General features: G+C 58.2%; 1 protein-coding gene across 2 annotated transcripts; it reads right to left on the reverse strand.

Annotated features, from left to right (window-relative positions):
• Positions 1–706: 706 nt before the first annotated feature.
• SNTA1 (syntrophin alpha 1) lies at positions 707–13,891 on the reverse strand. 2 transcript variants are annotated; one of them, XM_014876133.2, is made up of 8 exons: positions 13,578–13,874; positions 11,110–11,295; positions 3,961–4,159; positions 3,662–3,869; positions 3,464–3,594; positions 2,097–2,293; positions 1,835–2,022; positions 707–1,566 (listed from the first exon to the last, which is right to left on the reverse strand). In XM_014876133.2, the coding sequence occupies exons 1-8, from the start codon at positions 13,840–13,842 to the stop codon at positions 1,474–1,476; spliced, it is 1,467 nt and encodes a 488-aa protein (XP_014731619.2). In that variant the 5' UTR covers positions 13,843–13,874; the 3' UTR covers positions 707–1,473. The 2 variants fall into 2 exon arrangements, with proteins under 2 accessions (XP_014731619.2, XP_088031273.1); XM_088175147.1 differs by having other exon boundaries at positions 1,333–1,563; positions 13,578–13,891.
• Between the last annotated feature and the right edge of the window lie 8,283 nt (positions 13,892–22,174).

The raw sequence follows: 22,174 nt of genomic DNA on the forward strand, positions 1-22,174 counted from the left end.
CAAGGGACCTTAAAGCTCAGCTCGTTCCACCCCCTGCCATGGGCAGAGGCACCTTCCATTATCCCAGGTTGCTCCAAGCTCCATCCAGCCTGGCCTTGACCTCTTCCAGGGGCAGCCACAGCTTCTCTGATATTATTTTGCTGCTGATCAGTTGTTCCTCTGCCTGCAGCCTGAGTGTTATAGTCCCTGGCTAATGGCTTTCCTGGGAGACTCCAGGTGGCCCCATGGACAGGGCCAAAAGGAGAAGGTTAACCCAGAACTTGGCACTGCAGTGATGCAAACAGGGCCCTTTCCTGTTGTCCCAGCAACTTTCAAGCCTCTGCTGCTGCTCAGCCAGGTAGCTGCTTTTACTGGAAAAATATAAAAAACAAAACATAATTTTCTTGAGTTTGGAAATGATGCCCACCCTCCTCTGAGCATCCTGGAGTGCAGGGAATCCAAACCCATGTGATATCACCAAAGCTGGTGCTGGCATCAGCATGTTCCTCTCTGCCACTCCCAGCACAGTCCTGGGCACCTTAAAGATTTTCTGTCCCCACCTGAACCCCTCGCAGTGTCCCCAACACCACCAGCTCACAGCAGCCTCCAGGCAAATCCCTTCCCTCCCCTGGTGGAAAACACCCCAAAGCTCAGCCCAGGCACCACCCACAAACTGATTTTCAACTTCTCCAAGTGAAACCAGGAGACAGACCTTGGCTCCTGCTGGTTGTGATCTGCAAAGTTTATTTAACCCCCCCAAAAATAGGCATTTTCATGCAGAATCTTTTGGTTCATGAAAGGAGTCATTCTGCAGCAGCCACCTGACAACCCTCCCACCCAAACCAAGAAATAAAGTGACCCCAGAGTGCACAAAACCAAACGAACCGTCCAACTCCAACAGAGAAAAGTGGTTCCTATCATTCCATACAATATGGAAAATTTTGGCAAATACAACTGATCTTGCAGTTCCTGTCCCTTAAGCACTTTAGAGCTGGTTTGGCCTCCAGCCCTTGGGTTGCCTGTCTGGAAAACAGACACAGGGCCTTGTGCTGCAGGACTGGGGACTCTCCGAGGGGTCCAACCCAGCTGCAGAAGAGCTGCCACATCAGCGTTTTGAAGTGGGCAATATAAATATAAAACATGGATATAAATGGGTTCTTTGTACAGAAAATATCATCTCTCAAGGCACTGGGGTGATGGCCACGTGTCCACTCATGGGCTCCCAAGAGGCTTCTCCAGCTGCCAAGGAAGGAGGGGAGGAAGGCACCGGGGAAGTCCTGGTGCTGCCATCCAAGAGGGGTTTCACCCCACTGCTGCCCCAAACGCCCAAGAGGGGCTTTTCCTGGCTGGATGGTGCTTTTCCTTGGTGGGAGTGATGGGATCCCATGGGGGCTGCAGTCTCCATGGGATGGCTCGGGGCTGGGTTCAGCCAGGAGGGAGGTGCATAGATGGGCCAGGGGCTTGGGCTGCCCCGGCCAGTGCTGGGCTCCCTCGTCATGCCAGCAGCCCCAGCCGGGTCACCTTGGCCGACAGGAAGGAGTGGATGATGAAGACGATGGTCTTGGGGCAGGAGTGAAGGTCCAACTGCTGCAAAAAAGGAAAGGAGGGATGTTTGCAATGGGGAGAGCTGTTCCTCCATCAGTTGACTTTCAATCAGGGACCACCCAGAGCTCCCCAAACCCACCAGTTTTACTGGGTCCTGGGAAGGGGTGTACAACCCTGTCTGGGGCGGGCAGACGGGGCCATGTATGACCCCCACGCCAGGCAGGATGGGTGCCGTGAGCAGGGTGGGTGCTCTGCTCCCCCTCTGCCCCTGGGAGACTGGGCGGGGCTGCTGAAGGAAAAGCCAACTCACGATCTCTCCCTCCGGTCCACCAAAGTCCAGGTAGAGCATCTTGGTGCCATCATCCGAGGACATCTGCAGCTTCTCGAAGGGCTGCTGGAGCAGGATGGTCCTGCTGAGCCCGGGCTCGCTGGTGGAGATGGTGAAGCCCTTGTCGATGTGGACGGTCAGGGTGCAGTCCTGCCCCTTCCACGTGCAGGCTGGGGATGGGGAGAGAACAGGGGTGAGCCGGGGGTCCCGCCGCACCCTCCAGCCCCCCCGGGCCCCCGCTGACCTGCCGAGACCTCCTGGGCCAGCTCGGCGGCGCCGTGGGTGCCGTCCACCAGCAGGCGCGTCCACAGAGCGAGCTCCCGGGGGCTCTCCAGGCTGAAGAGATGGGTCTGCACGCCCAGGCGGCTGCCAGCACGCAGCGCGAAGGAGCGCTCGGCCTCGTACAGCGCCGAGCCCTTGGCCGGCCCCGAGTGCACCAGCCTGCGGAACGGCCAGCGCTCAGCACCGCGCCCCGCAGGCCCCCGCACCGCCACAGAACCATCCCAGCACCGCATCCCGACCCTGCATCTCACCCCGCACCGCCACAGCGCCATCCCAGCACCGCATCCCGACCCTGCATCTCACCCCGCACCGCCACAGCACCATCCCAGCACCGCACCCGGACCCTGCATCTCATCCCGCACCGCCACAGCACCATCCCAGCACCGCATCCCGACCCTGCAGCTCACCCCGCACCGCCACAGCGCCATCCCAGCACCGCACCCGGACCCTGCATCTCACCCCGCACCGCCACAGCACCATCCCAGCACCGCATCCCGACCCTGCATCTCATCCCGCACCGCCACAGCGCCATCCCAGCACCGCGCCCGGACCCTGCAGCTCACCCCGCACCGCCACAGAGCCATCCCAGCACCGCATCCCGACCCTGCAGCTCACCCCGCACCGCCACAGCACCATCCCAGCACCGCGCCCGGACCCTGCATCTCACCCCGCGCCCCGCACAGCCCCGCATCCCGCACGGCCCCAGCGCCTCACCCCGCTCCGCTCCGCGGCGGGCGCGCAGCGAGGCCGCCAGGGGGCGCTGCAGCCCCGTGGATGAGGCCCCGCACGGCCGCGCCGGAACCGCCCCAGGCCCAGAACCCCGCCCCGAACCCACGCCCTCCGCCCCAAAACCCGCCCGAACCCCGCCCCGAACCCACGCCCTCCGCCCCAAAACCCCGCCCGAACCCCGCCCCGAATCCCTCCCTCAATCCCCGCTCTGAAAACCCTCCCCGACTCCCGCGACTCAGCACCGCTGTGCCTATGGCCCTGACAGTAGTCCTGGACACTGTCACCACCCCCGCCCCCGGAGCCCCCGCAGTCTGCCACCAACCCTTGGACACTGTCACCATTCCCACTGCTCTGACGCCACCCGTGGACTCCACCATCACCTCAAACGCCTCTGCCACCACCACCAGCCCCTGCTACCACCCTGGAGTTCTGTCCTGACCCCCAGCCCTTGACACCATCCCTGGTCACTGTCACCACTTTGGGGGTCTGACAGCAGCCCTTGGGTTCTGCCCTGACTCCCAGACCCTACCACTGCCCCCCGGGACTGCCACCACCCTATCCCTGAGCGGGGCAGGAGGGCACCGAGCTGGTGGCCCCTACCTGGTGGCAATGAGAGGGTAGCTGTGCGTGGGCTTGCCCAGGGCGTCCCGGCTCTGTGGCAGGCTCCCGTACAGCAGCAGCTCCTTCTCTGTGAGCACGGCCAGGAGGTTCCTGGTGCCGGCGCTGGGGAGCTGTAAAGGCACTGGGTCAGGGCCACAGGCAGCACGGTGGCCCGGGGTGGCGGGGGAGCGGGGGTACCTGCTCGGTCAGCCAGCCCACGTGCTTGATGTCCCGTCCGGCCACCGTGCCAGCCCCCGCCAGCTGTGCCCGCAGCTCCTCCTTCACCCGCGGCAGCAGCGCGGCCGCGTTGGCCTGGATGGCACCGAGCCACGACTGCGCCGTGGCCTCGTCCTTCGCCCGCAGGAAGAGGGCAACGCGCCCGTCCGCCGAGCACACCTCCAGGTACCTGCAGGAACACGGCCCCCATGAGTCCCTGCCCGGCCTCGGCTCGCCGGGACACCGCGGTGCCACGGCCGGCCCCAGCGCCAGGCGCTGACCTGTGCTCCGGGTCAGTGGGGAGGCACTTGCGGGACACGTAGCACATCTTCAGAGGGACACTGCGGCTCTCCCGGAGCTCCCGAGAGGGCAGGAGAGGCGATGATCGCTTCTGCTGGGCAGCAGGAGACGGGTCCCAGCTGACTGTCGCCCCCGCCGAGGAGTTCTTGAAGTAGGGCGAGATCTCCTTCATGTACTTCACTGCAAGAGAGGCAGCACCTGCTGAGGACGTGGCACAGGCCAGGGCAGCCTCATCCTACCCTGCTGAAACCCACTGCATTCTCTCTGTATTCAGAGCTGGTGGCCCCTCCGTTAGCTCCCCAGAGCTGCCACCCATGCTGTGGGTGCCCTGCCCCTCTGCAGGTGTAGAGGTGGCATTGGTGGGCAAGGTCACACAGGAAGTGACACAGAATCACAGAATGGTTTGGGTTGGAAGGGACCTTAAAGACCATCCCATTCCAACCCCCCTTATTCCATTTATTGGGGATTTCAAGCAGCATTAAAGGGACCTTCATGCTGGCACATTCATGCCAGAGCTTGTAGGACATCAGGAAAAGATCTGTGCAGATGTCAGTGGGGCTTTCCTGCACGGTGCAGGGGGATGGAGCATTGTGTGGCTCTTGGGAGGATTGAGGATTTGTACACTAACTCCAGGAATAGTAAGGGTCCTGCTGGTAAAGACAATTATGGGAGGTTGTGGCCTCAGTGATCAGAGCAATTGCTTATCACAGAATCATCTGGGTTGGAAGGGAACTTAAAGCCCATCTCAATCCACCCCCTGCCATGGGGATGGATTCCTTCCCCTCCTTCCACTCTCCCAGGTTGCTCCAAGCTCCAGTGCCCAACCCGGCCTTGGACACTTCCAGGGATCCAGGAGCAACCACAGCTGCTCTGGGCACCCTGTGCCAGCCCTGCCCACCCTCACATGGCACCCGGAACCCTCCCAGTACCTCAGCCCCACCATCCCAGCCTGGGGAGCTCTGCAAGAGGGGTAAAAACGGCTTTTCCCCTCTTTTCCCTACCCTTTAACCCAGATCCAGGCCTGAGCAGTTCCCTGAGGCAGTACACACAGCCAGGGGTGGGAAATGGGAAAGAGTCCCAGGCCAAAATTACACAGTCCAAGCTGTGCTGGTACAGCCAGTCCCGCTGCCAGCTGAGGAGCAGCTCTCAAATACCCTGGCTTGGCCCCAGGAAAAGCCTTGGAGAGCGTGCTCTCTGCTCACACAGCCCTGCCCTGTGAGCCTCAAACCAGGGACAAGAAAGCAGTCCCCAGCGAGCCTGGCTCCAGAGCCAGAGCCCTCCGAGCCACGCTGGGATGGCAACTGGCTCCAGAGGTTTAGGGGAAGGGGGAGATGAAAGGCACCAGAAATTGATGGGGCCCCACAACCACATCCTGCAAATAAGTTTGGCAATGCCGGCTGAAAAACTCCAGCTGAGCAGGCGGGATGCCAGTCCTGGTCCTGCCCTGGGGCAGCAAGGGACCAGCTACTGACTCCAGGGAAGGGTTTCCCTTTGGAGGCCCTTAGGAAAACACCACAGGGACAGACACGTGCCTGCAGCCATGTCCCCAACCATCCTGGCTGGTTCCACTCCAGGTCCAAGCCAGCAGAGTGGGTGGCAGGATGGGGGATACGAGCTTGGCTTTGAAGCCAACACTTGTAGGTGGCCGGGTGGGCCCAGCTCCATCGCTTTAGCCAAGCCACAGCAGCCTGGTGTGCTGCCAGAAAGGAGCCTTTTTCCCACCAGGAAAGAGTCTGCACACAGAGCCACCCACTCCCAAACTTCACCTGGCCACCACCACCCATCTTCCCCCGAGGTCAGAGCCCCAAGGCTGCCAGAGCTCCAGGAGTGTTTGAAGAATGCTCTCAGGGATGCACAGAGTGGGATTGTTGGGATATCTGTGCAGGGCCAAAGATGATCCTGGTGGGTCCCTTCCAGCCTCAGCCTCTTCTGTGCTCTCCCCTTTCCTACCCATCCCAGTGAGCTCCCTAAAACCCTAAATCCTGATAGCCCGGCAGGAGCTGCGGGTGTTCTGCGGGACGCGGCTATAAATGGCCACGCTGCTGTGCCACGTGGGCCGGGTCAACCCGCGGTGGCCCCGGGGCCAAGGCGGCGGCGGGGGGCCACCAGCCTCGTGCCCTGCGCCTCCCGTTACAAAAATAGCCACGTTCCCGCAGGCATCCGAGCCACGCTGGATCTGACCCGAGCCATTAATCTTGGCAGCGGGGACCTGCCATTATCCCGGTGCCTGGGAACTAATTGGAGTTCAGAAAGATGCCATTGAGCCGCTGAAACCCGAGCGGCGTCCCTGCGCCAGCCCCTGGCTCCCCGAGCACGCGGGGGACGTCACCGGCATCAGCTGGGCGGTGGCGGGGTCACGTCCCCAGGGAGCCGCGCAGGACAGGAGCAGTGCCCAGTGCGGGACAGGGCACGGACAGTGAGGCAAAGGCAGGGCGCGTGTCTCGGGTACGCGGCTTTAAGGAGGGTTTCAGGCTGTTGGCGAAGCACGGGGGTCCTGAGCCAGCACGGGGAGCTGGGAGGTGCTGGAGGCTGCGGTGCTTCCTGGCCAAGGCCAGGTCACCATCCCATGGGAGCTGCTGTCCCCTCCAGTGACCCCCGCACTGGCTTCACTTACCACTTCTGCCAGTCCCTTCAGAGCAGTTGGTATCGAATGGATTAATTAATTACCTCCATCTCATTAAAGCAAACAACTCACACCTGATCATGCATCACCTCTGCTAGTAGTAACTGTAATTCTTTAATTGTTTTTTTCTTCCTAATTAGCACCTTGCAGTGCTGGGGCTCCTGCCTGCTCCCTGTCAGCCTGCACCCTCCAAAAACCACTGGGTAGCAAAGCTGCCTGGCTGCTGTTGCCTTAAAGCCACCTATAGCAGGCACACAGCCCAGAGTGGCTGCTGGGCTAATCCACACGGCCTCCAAAGCCACCTGGGCTCTCCAGGGAAAGAGCCTCTCCCACTGATCCTCTCCAGAACAGAGGACAGGGGACAAATAGGACCTGTAACTGCTCAGGGCTTTGAACTAAGGAAAACTTTATTTTAGGGTTTTGGGGAACAGCAAAAGTCTCTGGGTATGTGGCCACCCATCCCATGCCAGGACAGTGCCTCTGCAGGGGACCAGGTGGTGGCACAGGAGCTCCAAATCACTGCAGCATCCCATGTGTCCTGAACCCTGGAGTGAGCTGCACCAGGGACATGTTTAACCAAAGGCTCTGGGTCTGCCTCTGTGTTGCAGCTGTTTTTTTGTTTGTTTTTCTTTTTCTCCCAGCATGCCAGAAAGGGGCAGAACCATCAAAATTCCTTGGTTTTACTTCTTGGGTGGAAATTCTCCCTCTCCATCAGCCCATCCCTCACAAGGATGGAGAACAATCACAATCACTTCTGGCATCCTGGATCCTGAGTCAGCACAACCTGCCCCACACATCCCCATGGCTCAGCACAGCTCAAAGCCAAGCCTGACCCCACAGAGCTTCACTGAGGAGCCACAATGCTTCCTCCAGGCAGGAAAACAGACATGGACACCCAGAGCAGGTTCAGGAACACCCTCCCTCCAACTGCTTGGGTCACCAGCACACTCTGCTGCAGCCTGGAGATCACAGGGTAGATTCAAAGAAGAGGTTCCAGACTCCATTCCTGGTCAGGAGTAGGATGGTGCTGCTGTTGCTCCTGCCAAAATCTTCCCAGCAGCATCTACATCTACACAGCTCAGCAAGGCCATCACATCAGGAAATCTTCCACAGAGCTCCTGGAGATCGAGTGCTGGCCCTACAGAGATGCTAATCCCACCTCCAGCTGGTCTCTCTCTGCCTCAGGATTACTGACACAAAATTGGCACATTAAACTGGGGGGCTGAGCAAACATACATCCCAAAGAGACACCCATAAAATGACCTGCCAGCTCCAACCTGATGCTGTAACGTGCTTCCAAAAAGGTCAAGGCAGACCCCAGCATCCCACCCTGGGACCATGCCCTGCCCCTGGCTCCAGGCATGAACACAATACCTGTCCCAGCTGCCTCAGCTCAAGCCCTTGTGCCCCAGGGAGGAAGATGCCACGGGATGCTGCAGGGTGAGGCGCCACTGCTGCTCCTCCTGCCCCGGGATCCCATCCCAGCACTCAGTGTCACATTCCATTCCCAGCTCTTTGCTAAACATTCCCCTGTGCTGCACCGTCAGCAGGGAGATCATGGGCCAAGCCTCCGGGTTTCCAGGGAGGAGAAACAAACCCAGGAAACTCCCCAGGAAAAGCAAAGCTTCAGAGCAGCGAGGTGTGGAGGTGGCAGATGTGCCCCATCAACTCTTGGCATCATCCCCAGGGCAGATCCAAAGCTTTCCTTCCCATGGTTATGGCAACCAGCACCCCAGAGAATCCCCAGCCCCACTCTCTCCCAGCACTCATTTTTCTGAACTTCAAACTTCCAAGCAATTACTTGGCCAAGCAAGTCCTAAAGAGCAGAGGCAGCCCCAGGAGCATCCTTGTGGCAAATAAGTCACGAATGTGAGATGCCCACAGCTCCCAGTTCTCCCCCTGTGACAATACAGCACAGGGGCCTCACCAGGAAAACCACTGCTGTGCCCAGAACCCTTCCCAGGGCAGCTGGAAGGATGTTTATCAGCCTTCCCCCTGCCATGGAGAGTCTCTGGATTCCAAGCAATGAAAATAAGGAAAAAAAACAAGGGAAAAATAAGGCAAGGGAGAGCAACTCTCCCTGAAATAACAATGTAATATAAATACAGTCCAACTCCTCTTGCAAATACCAAGAGAGTGGTTTGGCACATCCAAAAAAAATCTTGGCAGGACACACGGAGAGGTATCTGCATGTCCTCACGCCTGGGCAGCAATGACATCCAGGAGCCTGAAGCCAAGCTGAGCAGCCCAGGGTGAAATCCAGCACGTGGAGCCACTGCTGATACTCACATTAAAACGCATCACCTCCCAGCTCTGCCTCTTTGGGGAGTCTCAACCCAGCTCACTGCCCTGGGACGAGGTGCCAACTCTCCCAGTTTTGCTGCAATGCCACTTGCAAACCACCCTAAAAACTCTGAATCCCAGGAATGACTGCAGCCAGGAGCAGCAAGGAGTGAACAGACACTGGCTGAGCCAAATACTCTGGTTTAGCACTCAGAGCACCATCAGGAAAGCTGGAGTCCCACCTGGCACATGCAGGGAACCAAAAGTGTCTAAATAATGTTAAGGTGCTCTTTTTTAAGCTCTGCCTTCTCCAAGCAGGAGAAGGCAGCAGGGAAGCCCCTGGTTTAAAATCCTTCAGGCACTTTAAGGCCAGCCCCTGCCACTCAGCCCTGCTACCTCTCCCTGGGGCAGGGTGTTTGGCCAGCCAGCTCCTGGAGAGACACAGGGCTGGCAGGTACAAGGCAGGGCCACCACCTCCACAGGGCAGTGACAGCCTGACCATGGCACAGTGCCAGCCCCACCACCCCCATGGCAGAGCTGCACTGTGCAGCAAACCCAAAACCAGGGAGGGGATGGCGATGTACCACGTTTATCAGTGACATCAGTGGTCAGAGGAGTCGTGGAGATCCCTTCTCTGCTCTGGCTGGACCCCAAAAACATCAGATACAAACTCATCCCAGAGCTCCAGAGTGCTGTAGTGGGAGCCAGCCCAGCCCCAGTCTCCTCCCAAGGAGGTACCTGTTGGGAGTTTTAATTAATTAAGAAACCCAGCAGGTCATACCTGAGCTCAGCAAGCTACTGCAAAGGTGCAGCTGCCTCCCAGGAGGGGGACCTGGATCCCAAAGGATGGAGGAGGAGGGGTCCAGGGAGAGAAATTTTTCTCTCCAGAAAGGACAGCTCCTCTCCACCTCTGGCAGGAGCTCTGGCAGAAAGGAAACCCACACCAAAAGATGAACAGAAAATAACAGAGAGAGGGTGGTCCGAGAGCAGCAGCTCCAGGGAGGAATTTCGCACACTCACAAAGAAAGAAGCTCTTGTATTTCTCTTTGGTCAGAAAAAAACAACAAAACCACCCCACCACCAACCCTATCTGCTCCTAGCAGCTGTGCAGAGCAGCACATTCCTCCGGCTGAACCGTGGTTCTGAGGCTCCCAGGAGAGGAGGAACCCACAGCAGAAAAGGCTGAGCAAAGCTAAAAATGAAAATCTGGAGCTGAGACAATCTGGGGAAGGCACAGGAAAGCTGGAGCCGTGGTGGTCGCTGGCAGCACACCACACAGAACTGCTTTGTCCAGGGACAGCCCCAAGCACTGCCCCCACATCAAACCTCCCTTTGGGATCCGGGAAGGGTCTCTGGTGCCAAGATCCCCCCCTGTTAAACAGGGTGACCCCAAGGACTGGCTGGAAGTGAGGGGAGGGGAAGGCTCCTTTCCTAAGGTTAACCAGAGAAAAATGGGGTCCCTCCCTCAGAACTCCCATGGTTCCAACCCATCAACCCTCACTCAGTCCTCAAGTAGGGCTTGAGGTGCTCCTGCAGTGTGCCAGCCCTCTCAGGGCTGTGAGACACCAGGGATGATCAGCCTGATACTGAGAGGGAGCCTGTTCCCAGAGAACAGCCTGCTCCAGGGTGGTGAAGGCTGCATACCTGGTATGTTTGGAGCCCCAGCTTCCACGGATTCCCTAGGTGGGCAGCATCCCCTGGATGGGTAGTTCCTGAGAAGGCCCTCCCTCCCCTTCCACCTGCCCAAAACCCACCCAGCAACCCCCAAGGTGCTCAGCAGGAGTGGGGGGCCAGTGCACCCCCTCCCCACTGGCATAAATCTACACCAGCCAGGGATGTGGGTTTAAATTAAAACCACAGGAAAACCAGAAAATGTTTTCTCTTGCCCCAGGAACTGCAGACGTGGGGGTGATGCTGTGCAATGAAAGAATCCCAAATCCCAGAAACTTGTCCCACACCTCCCACTGCTGCCTGCCCGAGGTCCCACAGCAAGGAGACAGAGCCTCTGGGCATGGAGCACTGGCACAATATTCCTCCCTCTCCAGAAGGAGACAGGGAGATCCCAACAGTTACATCCAGCTCTCTGGATGAGCAGACAAATTACTCTGCATATGCTGTTTTCCATTTGAAAGAGTATGCAAATGCAGCTGCAGATGATATCCCACCCTTGTGCCATCCCAGTACAGGAGGACCCTTCTGCCCCCATCACATCCTTGTCTCCTACCTTCTAAGATCACTTCCTTGCCCGTCTTCTTCAGGGCCTGCACGGCCTCATCGTGTGTGGCCTCGGACAGGTCGGTGCCATTGACGGCGAGGATGGCATCCCCCACATACAGCGCCTCGGTCTGATCCGCTGCCAGCCCCTTGAAGATCTTGGAGATCAAGATGGGCATTTTATTCTCTCGGCCACCTTGAAACAGAAGAGACAGGGAGCAGTTGTGGCTGTTGGAGCACTCGGAGGAGTGGGTGGGGAGGGGGATGCTCTAGCACAGATGGTCCCAGCAAGGCAGAGCCTTTCTGCTGGTACTCAACGCACTGTGCCAGGTCAGCCCACTGCCCCCTCCCCCAGATACCCACAGGACACCTGTACCAACCACAGCAGCCAAAGTACCATGAAGCTTTACAGCTGACGAAGTGATTGCTCCAAAACCACTCAGATTGGTCATAGATTATTCACAGAGAGAACACGTAACCTGGCCATCTCCCCATCAGTTTTGGCAGGAAAGTGTATCTTTATTTGCATTATTAATCACGTGTGCTGAGCAACTATCCTGGCTCCAAGGACTTCATGATCTCAACAGATTAGACAGCTGAATGTTTTTGGAGAGGCCAAAGAGCCAGGGAGAGGTGAACCAATCTGGCTGCGTGTTCCTGTCCACACAGCAGCCCTATTTACCGGCTGCTCCCCGCTGTCCCGACTAAAAGAATGCTATTCAAACTCCCGGCGCCTTCAGGAGATCAATTTGCACATTGACTTTTGAACCCGCAGGGAGATCCGAGCTGCCTCCGTGCCAGGGCGCAGGGATGCAGCAGCCAGTGCCCGTGGCAGCCGGGGATCAGCAGTGCCCGATGTGCCCCGGGACAGCCTGTCCCGAGGAGTCTCCGAGAGATGATCCTCATCCCAGAGGGAGATGCTGAGCCCAGCCCGCTGTCGCTGGCGGCCCCGGGCTGCTCCCAGCCAGTGCCACAGGCATTTCCTCGCTCAGCCGCCTGCCAAGCCCTGCGAGGGCTCCGGTTATCAGCTGTCAGAGGCCCTGGCGGGGGCTGCTCCGTCCTTGCAGCAGCAGCAGCTCCCCGCCCGGCTGCCAGCGCTGAGAGCCCTGCCAGGGCTAAGAACCTTCGCCAGCTCGGCTCTCGCTAGGCTCCCCGCTGTCCTGTCAGCCCCAAGCCACGTCCCGTGGCAGGACATTCACCCCCGAGTGGCACCCAGCGTCCCTGTGTGAAACACGGCTGGCACATGAACAGTCAGGAGCCCGGTGAGGAGTGATGTCCTGCCCTACCGAGGCTGCCCCACCCTCCACGACAGCTTCCACTGCCCAGTTTTGATGGCAACTACTTCTTTTCCACATACGTCACTGCAAAAATAAAGTTTAAACTGAACCAAGGGAAGTTTTTCCTTTCCTGGGAGAGCCACAGAGCAACCAATAACTTGGCAGCCAAGGGGTGGTTACGAAAGGGGGTTTGTGCTTCCCAAAAAAAGGGCTGGCAGGCTGGGGCACCCTGCAGACACGGCCAGCAGTGTCGATCCAGTTCCAGCACCCGCACATTCACATTGCAAAACCTCGCCACTTCCAGAGGGAGCCGGAGGCTGCGTCTGTGTCCCCTCTGAGCGGCGAGAAGCCACGTCAGGAGGCGAGAGCTGCCCTGTCACTGCCCCCGGGGCTGCCGAGCCCGCTGCCTCTCACAGCCACGCTCCGTGACAGCCCTGTCCCTGTCACCCCGCTGCCCTTTTCATCCTGCTTTCACAGTTTCCAGCACGCTCGGAGCCGCGTGAAAATCAAAGGCAGGCAGAAAAGCAGGAACGCCATCCCTGCCCTAAGAAGTTTCCAGCCTGAAGTTCAGGCGAGCCACCGAGGAGCGGGACAGCTTGGGAAGGAAAACAGACATTAAACAGGGAGGCTGCCCGTAGCCGCGCTCTCCGGGAGCACACATCGCCGAGCCCGAGTGCTCCGGGTTAACACCCCACCAGCGCCGGCAGATCTCCAGGGGCTTTATTTACATCGCTCCCTTCGTTTTGCTGACAGTTTTAAAGGGGCATTTCCCGGCTCAGTAAGACAAGGACACGCCGGCTCACCCCTTCCTCTGGCTGCAAAAGGACGATTTTGGTGTAACCGGGTGCGCCCCTGCACCCCAGAGCCAGCACCCCATCCGTGGGTGCGGGGGTCAGTGGAAGCCCCCTGGGGCTCACAAAGCCTGGGATCCCTCAGCTCGGCCGGGGCGCGGCAGGCAGGCACTGGCCGGTCACTCCGCACCCCAAATCATCGCTCTTTCCGTAGGCTGGGAACGGTTCGGGTCCCGTCACTGCCACGTGTCCCCATCCTGAGCTGAGGCCGGCGGCCGTGGGGACCCCGACCCCAGCCCCGCTCCCCGCGGGGTTCGCTCCGAGCGAGCCGCAGGACGGCAGCAGCAACAAGTCCCGGTGCCGGTGCCCCTCTCCCCTCGCCGCCCCAGGACCCCCGGGCCCGGCCTCACCTTTGATGCTGATGCCGAGCCCCCCCACATCCTGCTTGACGACGCGCACGGTGCGCCTGATGTTGGCGAGCGCCTCGGGCGCGGCGGAGCCCGGCTCGCCGCCGTTCAGCTGAGCCGCCGGGGCCTCGGGGCCGGGCCCGGGGCTGTCTGCCGGGCTGACCCCCAGTACGTCCTCGGCCAGGGTGAGCAGGACGCGGAGCCACTGCCCGCTGGGGCCGCGCAGCTCCAGCAGCCCGGTGCGCGGAGCGCGCCTGCCCGCCGCCATCTTCGCGCGCTCCGCGTCCCACACCGCTCCGCGCCGCCCCTCAGCGCCCCGCGCACCGCCTGTCCCCGTCCCACACCGCCCTCAGCCCGTCCCGCACCGCCCCTCCGCCTGTCCCACACCGCCCTCAGCCCGTCCCACACCGCCTTCAGCCTGTCCCGCACCGCCCTCAGCCCTTCCCCGCACCGCCTGTCCCCGTCCCGCACCGCCCCGTCCTGTCCCGCACCGCCTCTCCACACCCGGCACAGCTTCTCCGCGCACTGCTCCGCACCGCCTGTCAGCGCCTCGCACCGCTCCGCGCCCCGTCCCGTCCCGCACCGCCCCGCCGGACCGGCACCGAGCCCTGGGAGAAACCGGGACCCCGGCCCCTCCCCATTCCCTCCCGGGACGGGACACCGGCATGGTCCTCAGTGCTCCCCAGTGCTCCCCGCACCAGCCCTGGACGGGACACCGGGAAGAGACACGGCTCCCCGGTGCTCCCCATCATGGAACAGGACACCGGGAAGAGACACGGCTCCCCGGTGCTCCCCACTCCATCCTGTGACGGGCATTGGGAGGACACGATGCCCCCCAGTGCTCCCCAGTGCTCCCCAGTGCTCCCCAGTGCTCCTTGTTCTGGCCTGATACAGGGCACCAGGAGGACCTGGTGGTTCCCAGTGCTCCCAGTCCATCCTGGGAGTGGCACGGGGAGGGACACAGTGCTCTGTTGCTTGTCCCAGATGTGGCCCTGGATATTGTGGGTGTCCCTGGACTGTCACAGGAGGAGCAGAGGAGCTGAGCACAGAGCTGTGGCTCATCCCAGCACCACAGCCAGGGCAGGAACCTCCCAACAGTCCCAATGGGTGTTAAACAGGAACTGGGCAGGGGGAGATGGTGTCTGCAGACATTCAGAAGAGTCTGCATTGCTTTTTTCTTACTTGCCCTGAATCTTGAAAACGGGAATATTTTAATTCCTTGGCAGACACCCATTTTTACTGCATTAATTAGGAGTATAAAATATCTCCAGGAGTAGCAAATCACTCTTGGTGCATCCCCTCTGCCCCTTGCGGAGTCCTTTAAGCAGCTTCAGGAGCCTCTGGGACAGGACTACTGAGGTCTCAGCCCTTCTGGAAAGCAAAAGGATTTATAAGAATTCCATAACATTTATGGCTGGCTGGGAAGAGGATGGAGAGAGGCTCTGGGCACCTGAGGCAGGGGGGCTGCAGCATGTGCTGCTCAGCACAACCCTTCCTGGCCAAGGGCTGCAGCCAGCCCTGAGCATCAGCCTCATGCAGAGCAGAAAAATGCTCCCCGGGCTCCCTCCCACGCAGTAGCAGCTGTGGAATTTCTTGAGGTTGCAGCAGAGGAAACCCTGAAGGTTATTCCTTTGCAAAACAGATACTTTACATATTGCTGATTTTCTCTTCGCTAAAATGACTGAGGTTTAGGTGACACGTTGCCTTTGCAGTACGGTGCTGCTCACTGTGGCAAGCACTTCTACACCACCCTAAGGATATTCCTCTCTGACCCCATTCCCTGTCCAGCCCCACTCTGGCTGCCAGTGCCTCTTGGTTTGGAAACAGCAAGGGGAATCCTCGAGTGGACACAGAGCTCATTCCCCCAGTGCCACATGCCCTGAGAGTACTCACTTTATTTTCCAGTCAGACAGCTGCAATCAGCAATTTGTCCAGCTTTTTTTCATTCCCAAGAGCTGCTTTTGATAATTCCAGCCTCTAAGGGCCCATTCCCATCTGAGCCAGCAGTGGGATCACTAAACACTGCTCTCAGTGCAGCAGAAACGGCACCGTGGTTGTTCCCTTTCATTTCTCAGCTCTGTGCCCCAAGGCAGGGATGCTGATAAGCATGGCCTGGATGCATGGAAGCCATCCAGATGGTTCCAATGCCTTTCCCTACCTAGCCTGCTGCTTGGGATGGAGAAAGCACCATGGTCCTTGTGATGCCTTAAGGTTGAGCTTTCATATTTTCCAGATTCTGTACTGCATTAGTATATAACTCTGAACTTCATAAAAAGTGTTAGCAAGTTCTCTTCACAGTTTAGTTTGACAAAACAATCCTTTTCCAGCCCGAGAACCAAGGGCACCACTGCAGCTTCAGGCCCAAAAAGTACAAACAGCAGAGAATTGAGGAGAGCAATCTGGGAGGATGGGACTTCATAACCTGGAGCTGTAATTGGACCCATTTGTTGCAATTATAATTTTTGTTAACCCCAATATGGAAACAGACCAAAACTTATAAAAGTGCAAAAACTCGTGACATGCCATCCATCTGGGGCGGAGCCATGGCCAGGTTCTTGTACTGCCCAAGGTTTATCCTTTGAAGGCCTTTTTAAAAAATCCCTACTTTACTCCTTTAACCTCTGTTCTGTGTAGCCTCTCAAGGCATCACTTGGATCCAGGTCACAGCACTCTGACTTCACTGAGCAAGGCTGATGCTCAGTGAGCCCCAGCACAGAGCACGTCCCACAGCCACCACTTGTGCCTGGCTGTGGGACCCCCTGCTTCAGCAATTAATATTCCTGTGACAACTTCTGTGGGATAAAGACCCCAGACAAGTACTGCAGGTAGTGTCTTCTAATGGAAACAGGGAATGCAAAGTGCCCTTAAGACCCTGGTCCCAAACTGAGAGGCTCACTCTGAGCAGGGAGTCCATCAGGAGGGGACAAACAGGGCTGACAAACTGGGGAAGTGCTGGGGGCTTGGCTCCAGCACTGGGGGGCTTGGCTTCAGGTTTAATCAAAGACAGAAATCATTTGCTGTCTCCTCTGCACAGCTGGGCCTGGCAAGAGCTGTGGCCTGAGAAACTGGAACGTGCCAGGATGTTCTTGGAGGTCTCAGTGTCTCCCAAGGAGAGGTGCTTCTGGTTTGGGGTTTTACCAGAGGCTTGGCTCCTCCAGGCTTCCCCACTTCTTTGTAGCCTTTTCCTGTCCCAGGGTGAGCACCAGGAGCCCAGCACACGGAGTGGTCCCAGCTGGATTTGACCCTCACAAGATACCACGAGCGTAATTCCCGTGCCCTGGAGCTGTAGGACAGGCGCAGGGATGGGAGGGCGCAGGGCGCAGGCTGGCACGCAGGAGTGAGCTGCAGCTTCCAGGCATGCCAGTGGCGTTCGTCAGGGCTCCTGTGAAAGCGAGCAGGCGGGGGAGGAGTTGGTTGAAAAATTGCTATTCACAGAAATAGAAACTTCCCGCAGAAACACGCGTGCGTCGGTGACAAAAGCCCAGCTGGGAATTTCTCCTGGCAGCAGGAGCAGTGGGAGGGGAAGGGGTTGGGGAGTGCAGGAGGCTGAGGTACAGGACTGGGGGTGCTGCCAGGGCCCTGACCTCGGCCCTGAGGGAAATTGCTGCTTTTTAGCTGGAAAAAGCATCTCTTGGCTCCATCATCCTCCAAACGGTCCCCAGGAGCAGTGTGGCAGCACTGGGCTCCGTGCCCCCCACTCTGAGCCATCCCCCCCAGCACAGCTTCCTCGGTGGATTTTGGGATACTGCAGAGAGTGCTGAGACCCCGGCACAGGGTACCCAGAGCAGCTGTGGCTGCCCCTGGATCCCTGGAAGTGTCCAAAGTCAGGTTGAAAAGGGCTTGGAGCAACCTGGGCTACTGGAAGGTGTCCCTGCCCATGGCAGAGGGTGGGATGAGCTGAGCTTTAAGGTTTCTTCCAACCCATTCTGGGATTCTGAGATTTCACTCAACTTTCATTTCAACTTTCCCAGGTGATTTTCATGGCAGGTTTAAGCCATCCTGGCATTTTCTCTGCCTATTCTCTCCAGCCCCCTGCACCCCCTCGTTTAGCAGCTATTATTAGTCCCATTTCTTGGCACAGCCAGGAGCTGTGTCAGATCCCACCAGTCTATTTATAGAGGGTTGTGAGCTGTTTTGTTACTTGTGTTAATTGAATTAATCCCTTCTGAAGAAAAGACCTGAAGAGCTCAAGTTCAGTCAGCATTCCCAAACCGGAGGGATCCAGGATTCAGGAAAACATTCCCAAACTGTGGGGATCCAGGAAACATCTCAGATCGCTGCATGCCCTGAGAATCCTTAGCCCTCAGCAGCAGGGAAGGGCTGCTCTGCTCAGTGTTCCCAGGAATTCATGGAAGGGGATGACAGCAACCCTACCTTGCAGGACTGAGACTCATGAAACCCTGCAAGAGATGGAAGGAAAATAGATTTTATCATCTAGAATGATTTTAGTCTAGATATTAACAGATTTAGATATGCAATATGTACTTAACAGATGGATTCATCCTTCACTATGCAGGAAACACAGCAAAAAAAGTGTATCTGACTTTAGAATCACTGGGATCTCCAAGTCCTTTCAAAGTGCTTCTCTCTGCTTTGGGACATAATTAGTCCTTACAAAGTTTCTTCCATGTCATGCAGGCCCTTCCCTCATGGATCCCTGTAAGATAACCACAGTCAGCTGGGCTTTCACAGTGGGAAAATGCTTATGCCACTGCGTGGCAGCTCATTCAATCAAGGAACAAGAGACTGGATGGGAAAAAGCAGCACCTAGAAGTTAAAATAATTTTGTAAAGGCAAAAGTTGTTGTGCATTAAAGCCGAGTCGCTACCGCCTGCAGCTTTGGCTCTCTGATGCTCTCAGACTAAGTGGTATCAGTGGTAGGGATGTCAATCCGATAATAGATATAAATTAAAAATAAAATCAGCACATGAGCTGCAGATTGTAAAACCCATCATCATGTTTGCAGTTTGACTAGGCCATTTTTCAGTTAATTTTCAGCTTGCAAATGAAAATGCTATTTCCTTCTTGCCTGGCGCTGAGAATAAGCATCTCTTGGACTGCACGGCTGGTGGACACACTGCCCATGATTCTGGATTCTGCAGCTCTCCTGGAGTTTTTATAACTCAACAGGTAGAGCTTTGATAAATGTCACTTCTCTCCGCTGCTGTCAGCTCTCTCTGATGGCCTGTCAACATAGCACCACCAAGGTTGTGGACACCCCATCCCCAGAAGTGTGCAAGGCCAGCTTGGATGGGGCTTGGAGCAACCTGGTCTGGTGGAAGGTGGACCTGCTCATGGCAGGGGGCTTGGAACAGGATGGATTTTAAGATCCCTTCCAACCCGAACCATTCTATGATTTATGATTCCAAGAGGTTATCTGGAGCACAAGGAGACCTTGATGGATGTGATTTCATTCCCTGACTCAGGGGACGTTGCAGGAAGAGCTTCCTGTGCTAAGCCCGTAACAGAGGCACAGGAGGGATGGGAGAGCCTTGTATCCAGGAAAAGGCTGTGTTTGAAGCCTGAGGGATGCCTTCCCACTTTTAGCTGGAAAGCCACCTTCGGCATCATGGTTTTGAGTTAAGTGCATCCTTCTGTGGGACTTCACCTTCCCTGCAAGAGCCACATCCGTGCGGGGCGCTCCTGGCAGGTGCTTGGCTGAGATAGCCACGCTCCCAGGGACCTGCTCCTTCCCAGGGCCGAATTCCAGCGTGGCTCCCTGGAAGGGCTGCAGGATCTCCCGCTGTCAGCAGATGCCAGCAAAGAGCCGCTCTGCGGCCACCGGCGCTGCCGCGGGCCGGGGCTGGCCGGGGACCCCCACCCTGGGCTCCGGGACACCTCCTGCCCCCGCCCCACCGTCCGGCTGGGCTGCCTGCCGACGGACAGAGCCTTGCGGGGATCCGGGGGGGCTTTGCCACCGGCTGGGAACCCCCAGACTCAGCTCACGAACTGCAGCACCTGCGGCTGCTGCGGAGCTGGTGGCACCGAGCGGGGGAACGGGACGGGATGAGCTGGCTCATGTCGGCATGCACGGCTTCGTGCCACACGCGGGGCAGGGGACACTGCCTGCTCAGCCTGCTGGGTATGGTATCACAGAGTGGTTTGGGCTGGAAGGAACCTTAAAAACCATCTAATCCAACCCTCCTGCCATAGCAGGGACAATTTTGCTAAACCAGGTTGCTGGAAGCCCCCATCCAGCCTGGCCTTGATGCCCAGCTCTGGGGCATCCACTTCTTCTCTGGGAAACCCTGTCCTGTGTCTCATCACTGCGGTTGTAAAAATATTCTCTCTTTATCTGGGCTAAGAGGGCACGGAGGAGGAATCCTCACCTCTTCTCACTGCTCAGTTATTCTGGGCTCTGGGCTCGCCCCAGCGCCAGTTTTTGGGGGGCGGTGTCCAACAGGATCCACCCACATGCCCTGACTTTCTGCTCAGCACCCGGGGCACCCTCCTCTTAACCCACCCTCCCCTTCCTCACCCAATTCTTCTCCTGAGGACTTGGGAGGCACCTTCTGCTCCCTCCCAGCTTGGCAGGCGTGTGTGATGCCCGTGCTCCACAACAAGAGCTATTTTTACCCTTAAAATATTCATGCTCCCCCGGCTCAGCCTCGTGCACTCCCCGTGTCCCCAGTTCCTGGCTGGGCCCCGCTGCAGCTGGGATCAGGCTCTGCCTGTGTCCCCAAGCACCCTGCAGCCAGGGGGGATGCAGGAGGAGCCCATCCACTGCCCCACACAAAGCTCTTTTTCCAGCCCAACAAGTAGCTGGAATTTGTTTTACAGGAGGATGTACACATACACATGTGGTTCCTGCTATTTCTCCTTCCCTCCCTGCTATTTTCCCCTTCCCCATGGTCTTCTCAGGTCTGTCAAGTCAGCTCAGGTCTGCCCAGGGGAGCAGTGCTGGCAGCTTTGACAGGTTTTTTGATGGTCAGGGAAGAGTGCTGGACCCGGAAAAGCCTCAGTTCCTTGCATTTGGGTGCCAGGAAGGGTCTGTGATCACTCCCCATCCTCTCCCGGGCTGCTGGACGCAGTGTGCCTCGAGGAGCTCAGCACAGTCCCAAGCCCTGGGGTGCTGCTGCCCACGGGACACACACTGCCCATTTCAGTGCTGCTTTGGGGGCACCCCAAAAACAAACACCAGGGCAGAGGCTTGAACCCACAAGGCTCCAGGAAGGCTGAGCAGGGAGAGCCATCCCTCCGTATTCCAGGGTGGATGCTCCAGGCACGATCCTTAGGGGTCTCTTTTAGGGGCTGGAGGGGCTGCAGGAAGGAAATGGGGGGCATCATCCCTGCTGTGAGCTCCCCATCCACCTCATGGATCTCATCTCCAAAGGAGCCCCCTGGCATGAGGGGATGGCAGGGATGACAGCAGTAGACCCCCAGGGGAAGGAGAGCCATGACCATCCCCCCCTGCTCCAGGCTGGCCCCTATTCACCTCTGCTGCAGCCCTTTGCTCCTCTCCAAAGGGAGGTTTTAATTTACCTTCTTGGCTGGCGAAACCCTATCCCGAGCAATTCCCCAGCCGTTCCTCCGAATCGCAGTAACTACCTCATTACTTTGATATTAATAGAATTCATATGGCCTGGAGAAGATAATTGAAATTAGCCCTGTGGCGATGGGGATCCGAGGGGTGGGGGGAGCTGAGCTGGGTGAGGGGCTGAGCTATGGCAGGGGGTGAGCCCTGACCCCTGGCTGGATCCTGGCCTCCAGAGTGGGTCCTGGGGCCGGCAGTGCCCACAGGGATGAAGCACTGCCTGCGGTTTGTCCGTTGTACAAAACTGGGAAGGGGGATGGATGCTCATCCTGGTGACTGCGAGGATGCCCGGCCAGCCCTGCCCCGGCTCTCAGGCCATTGACCCTCTCGTTGTCCCCTGTCTTGTCCCCAGCTCCAGGCCAGGGCACCCAATAACCCCCATCAGCATCTCCTGCCATGGGGCCATTGCCATTCTTTCTGGGGGAAAAAAGGTTCATTATCTGCAGAAGCACAAAGGCAGACGATGAATGGCTGTCACAGGCGATGCCACTGCCCGGCAGGATCATGTCAGAGCCGTCCTGCCCCGGGTCCCTGCGGCTCCCACCCCACCTGCTCCCGTCAGATGGGAGGTGACCCCACAAAGGCCTGGGCTGCGTCTGCCACCCTTGGGCTTTGCCCTGACACGTGTCACCTTAACCTCTTCCTTGGGACCAGCTGCTGCCAGGGCACCCTCCTTTGTGGAGTGTCCCCATCTGGCCGGTGAGACCTCGTCTGTTGGAGACCCCTGCCCTGGCTGATAACGGCATTAACCTCATCCTGCCCCGCTCCCACCCCCTCAACTGTCACCGAGCGTCCCGGGTCCCCAGGCTGGGGACAGACTGCATCCCACAGGTACTTACCACATGCCTCACCCACCCCTGGCACCTCACCAGGACCCGGGGATCCCTGGCTGCACCTCTGACCCTGCCCGAGGTTATCCCGGGCATCCCCTCCTGCATCTCCAACCTCCCTCCTCTGTCTGCACGGATCGGGGCAGGCCAAGGCAGGACGAGGAATTTGCCTCCAGGGGCTTCAAAAATTCCTGCACACCTGTGACTGCAGGTGGGGTGAGTCCAGCCCTGGGGCT

This window comes from Sturnus vulgaris, chromosome 17 (genome assembly GCF_052056855.1).
Source record: "Sturnus vulgaris isolate bStuVul1 chromosome 17, bStuVul1.hap1, whole genome shotgun sequence".
NCBI lineage: Eukaryota > Metazoa > Chordata > Aves > Passeriformes > Sturnidae > Sturnus > Sturnus vulgaris.

Excerpts from the sequence above, each read along its gene's own strand:
- SNTA1 (XM_014876133.2), bottom strand. The coding sequence starts at position 13,842 with ATGGCGGCGGGCAGGCGCGCTCCGCGCACCGGGCTGCTGGAGCTGCGC. Across the intron at positions 11,296-13,577 it reads GCTCGGCATCAGCATCAAAG|GTGGCCGAGAGAATAAAATG; the intron begins GTGAGGCCGGGC and ends TTCTGTTTCAAG. Across the intron at positions 1,567-1,834 it reads GTGGACCGGAGGGAGAGATC|CAGTTGGACCTTCACTCCTG; the intron begins GTGAGTTGGCTT and ends CCTTTTTTGCAG.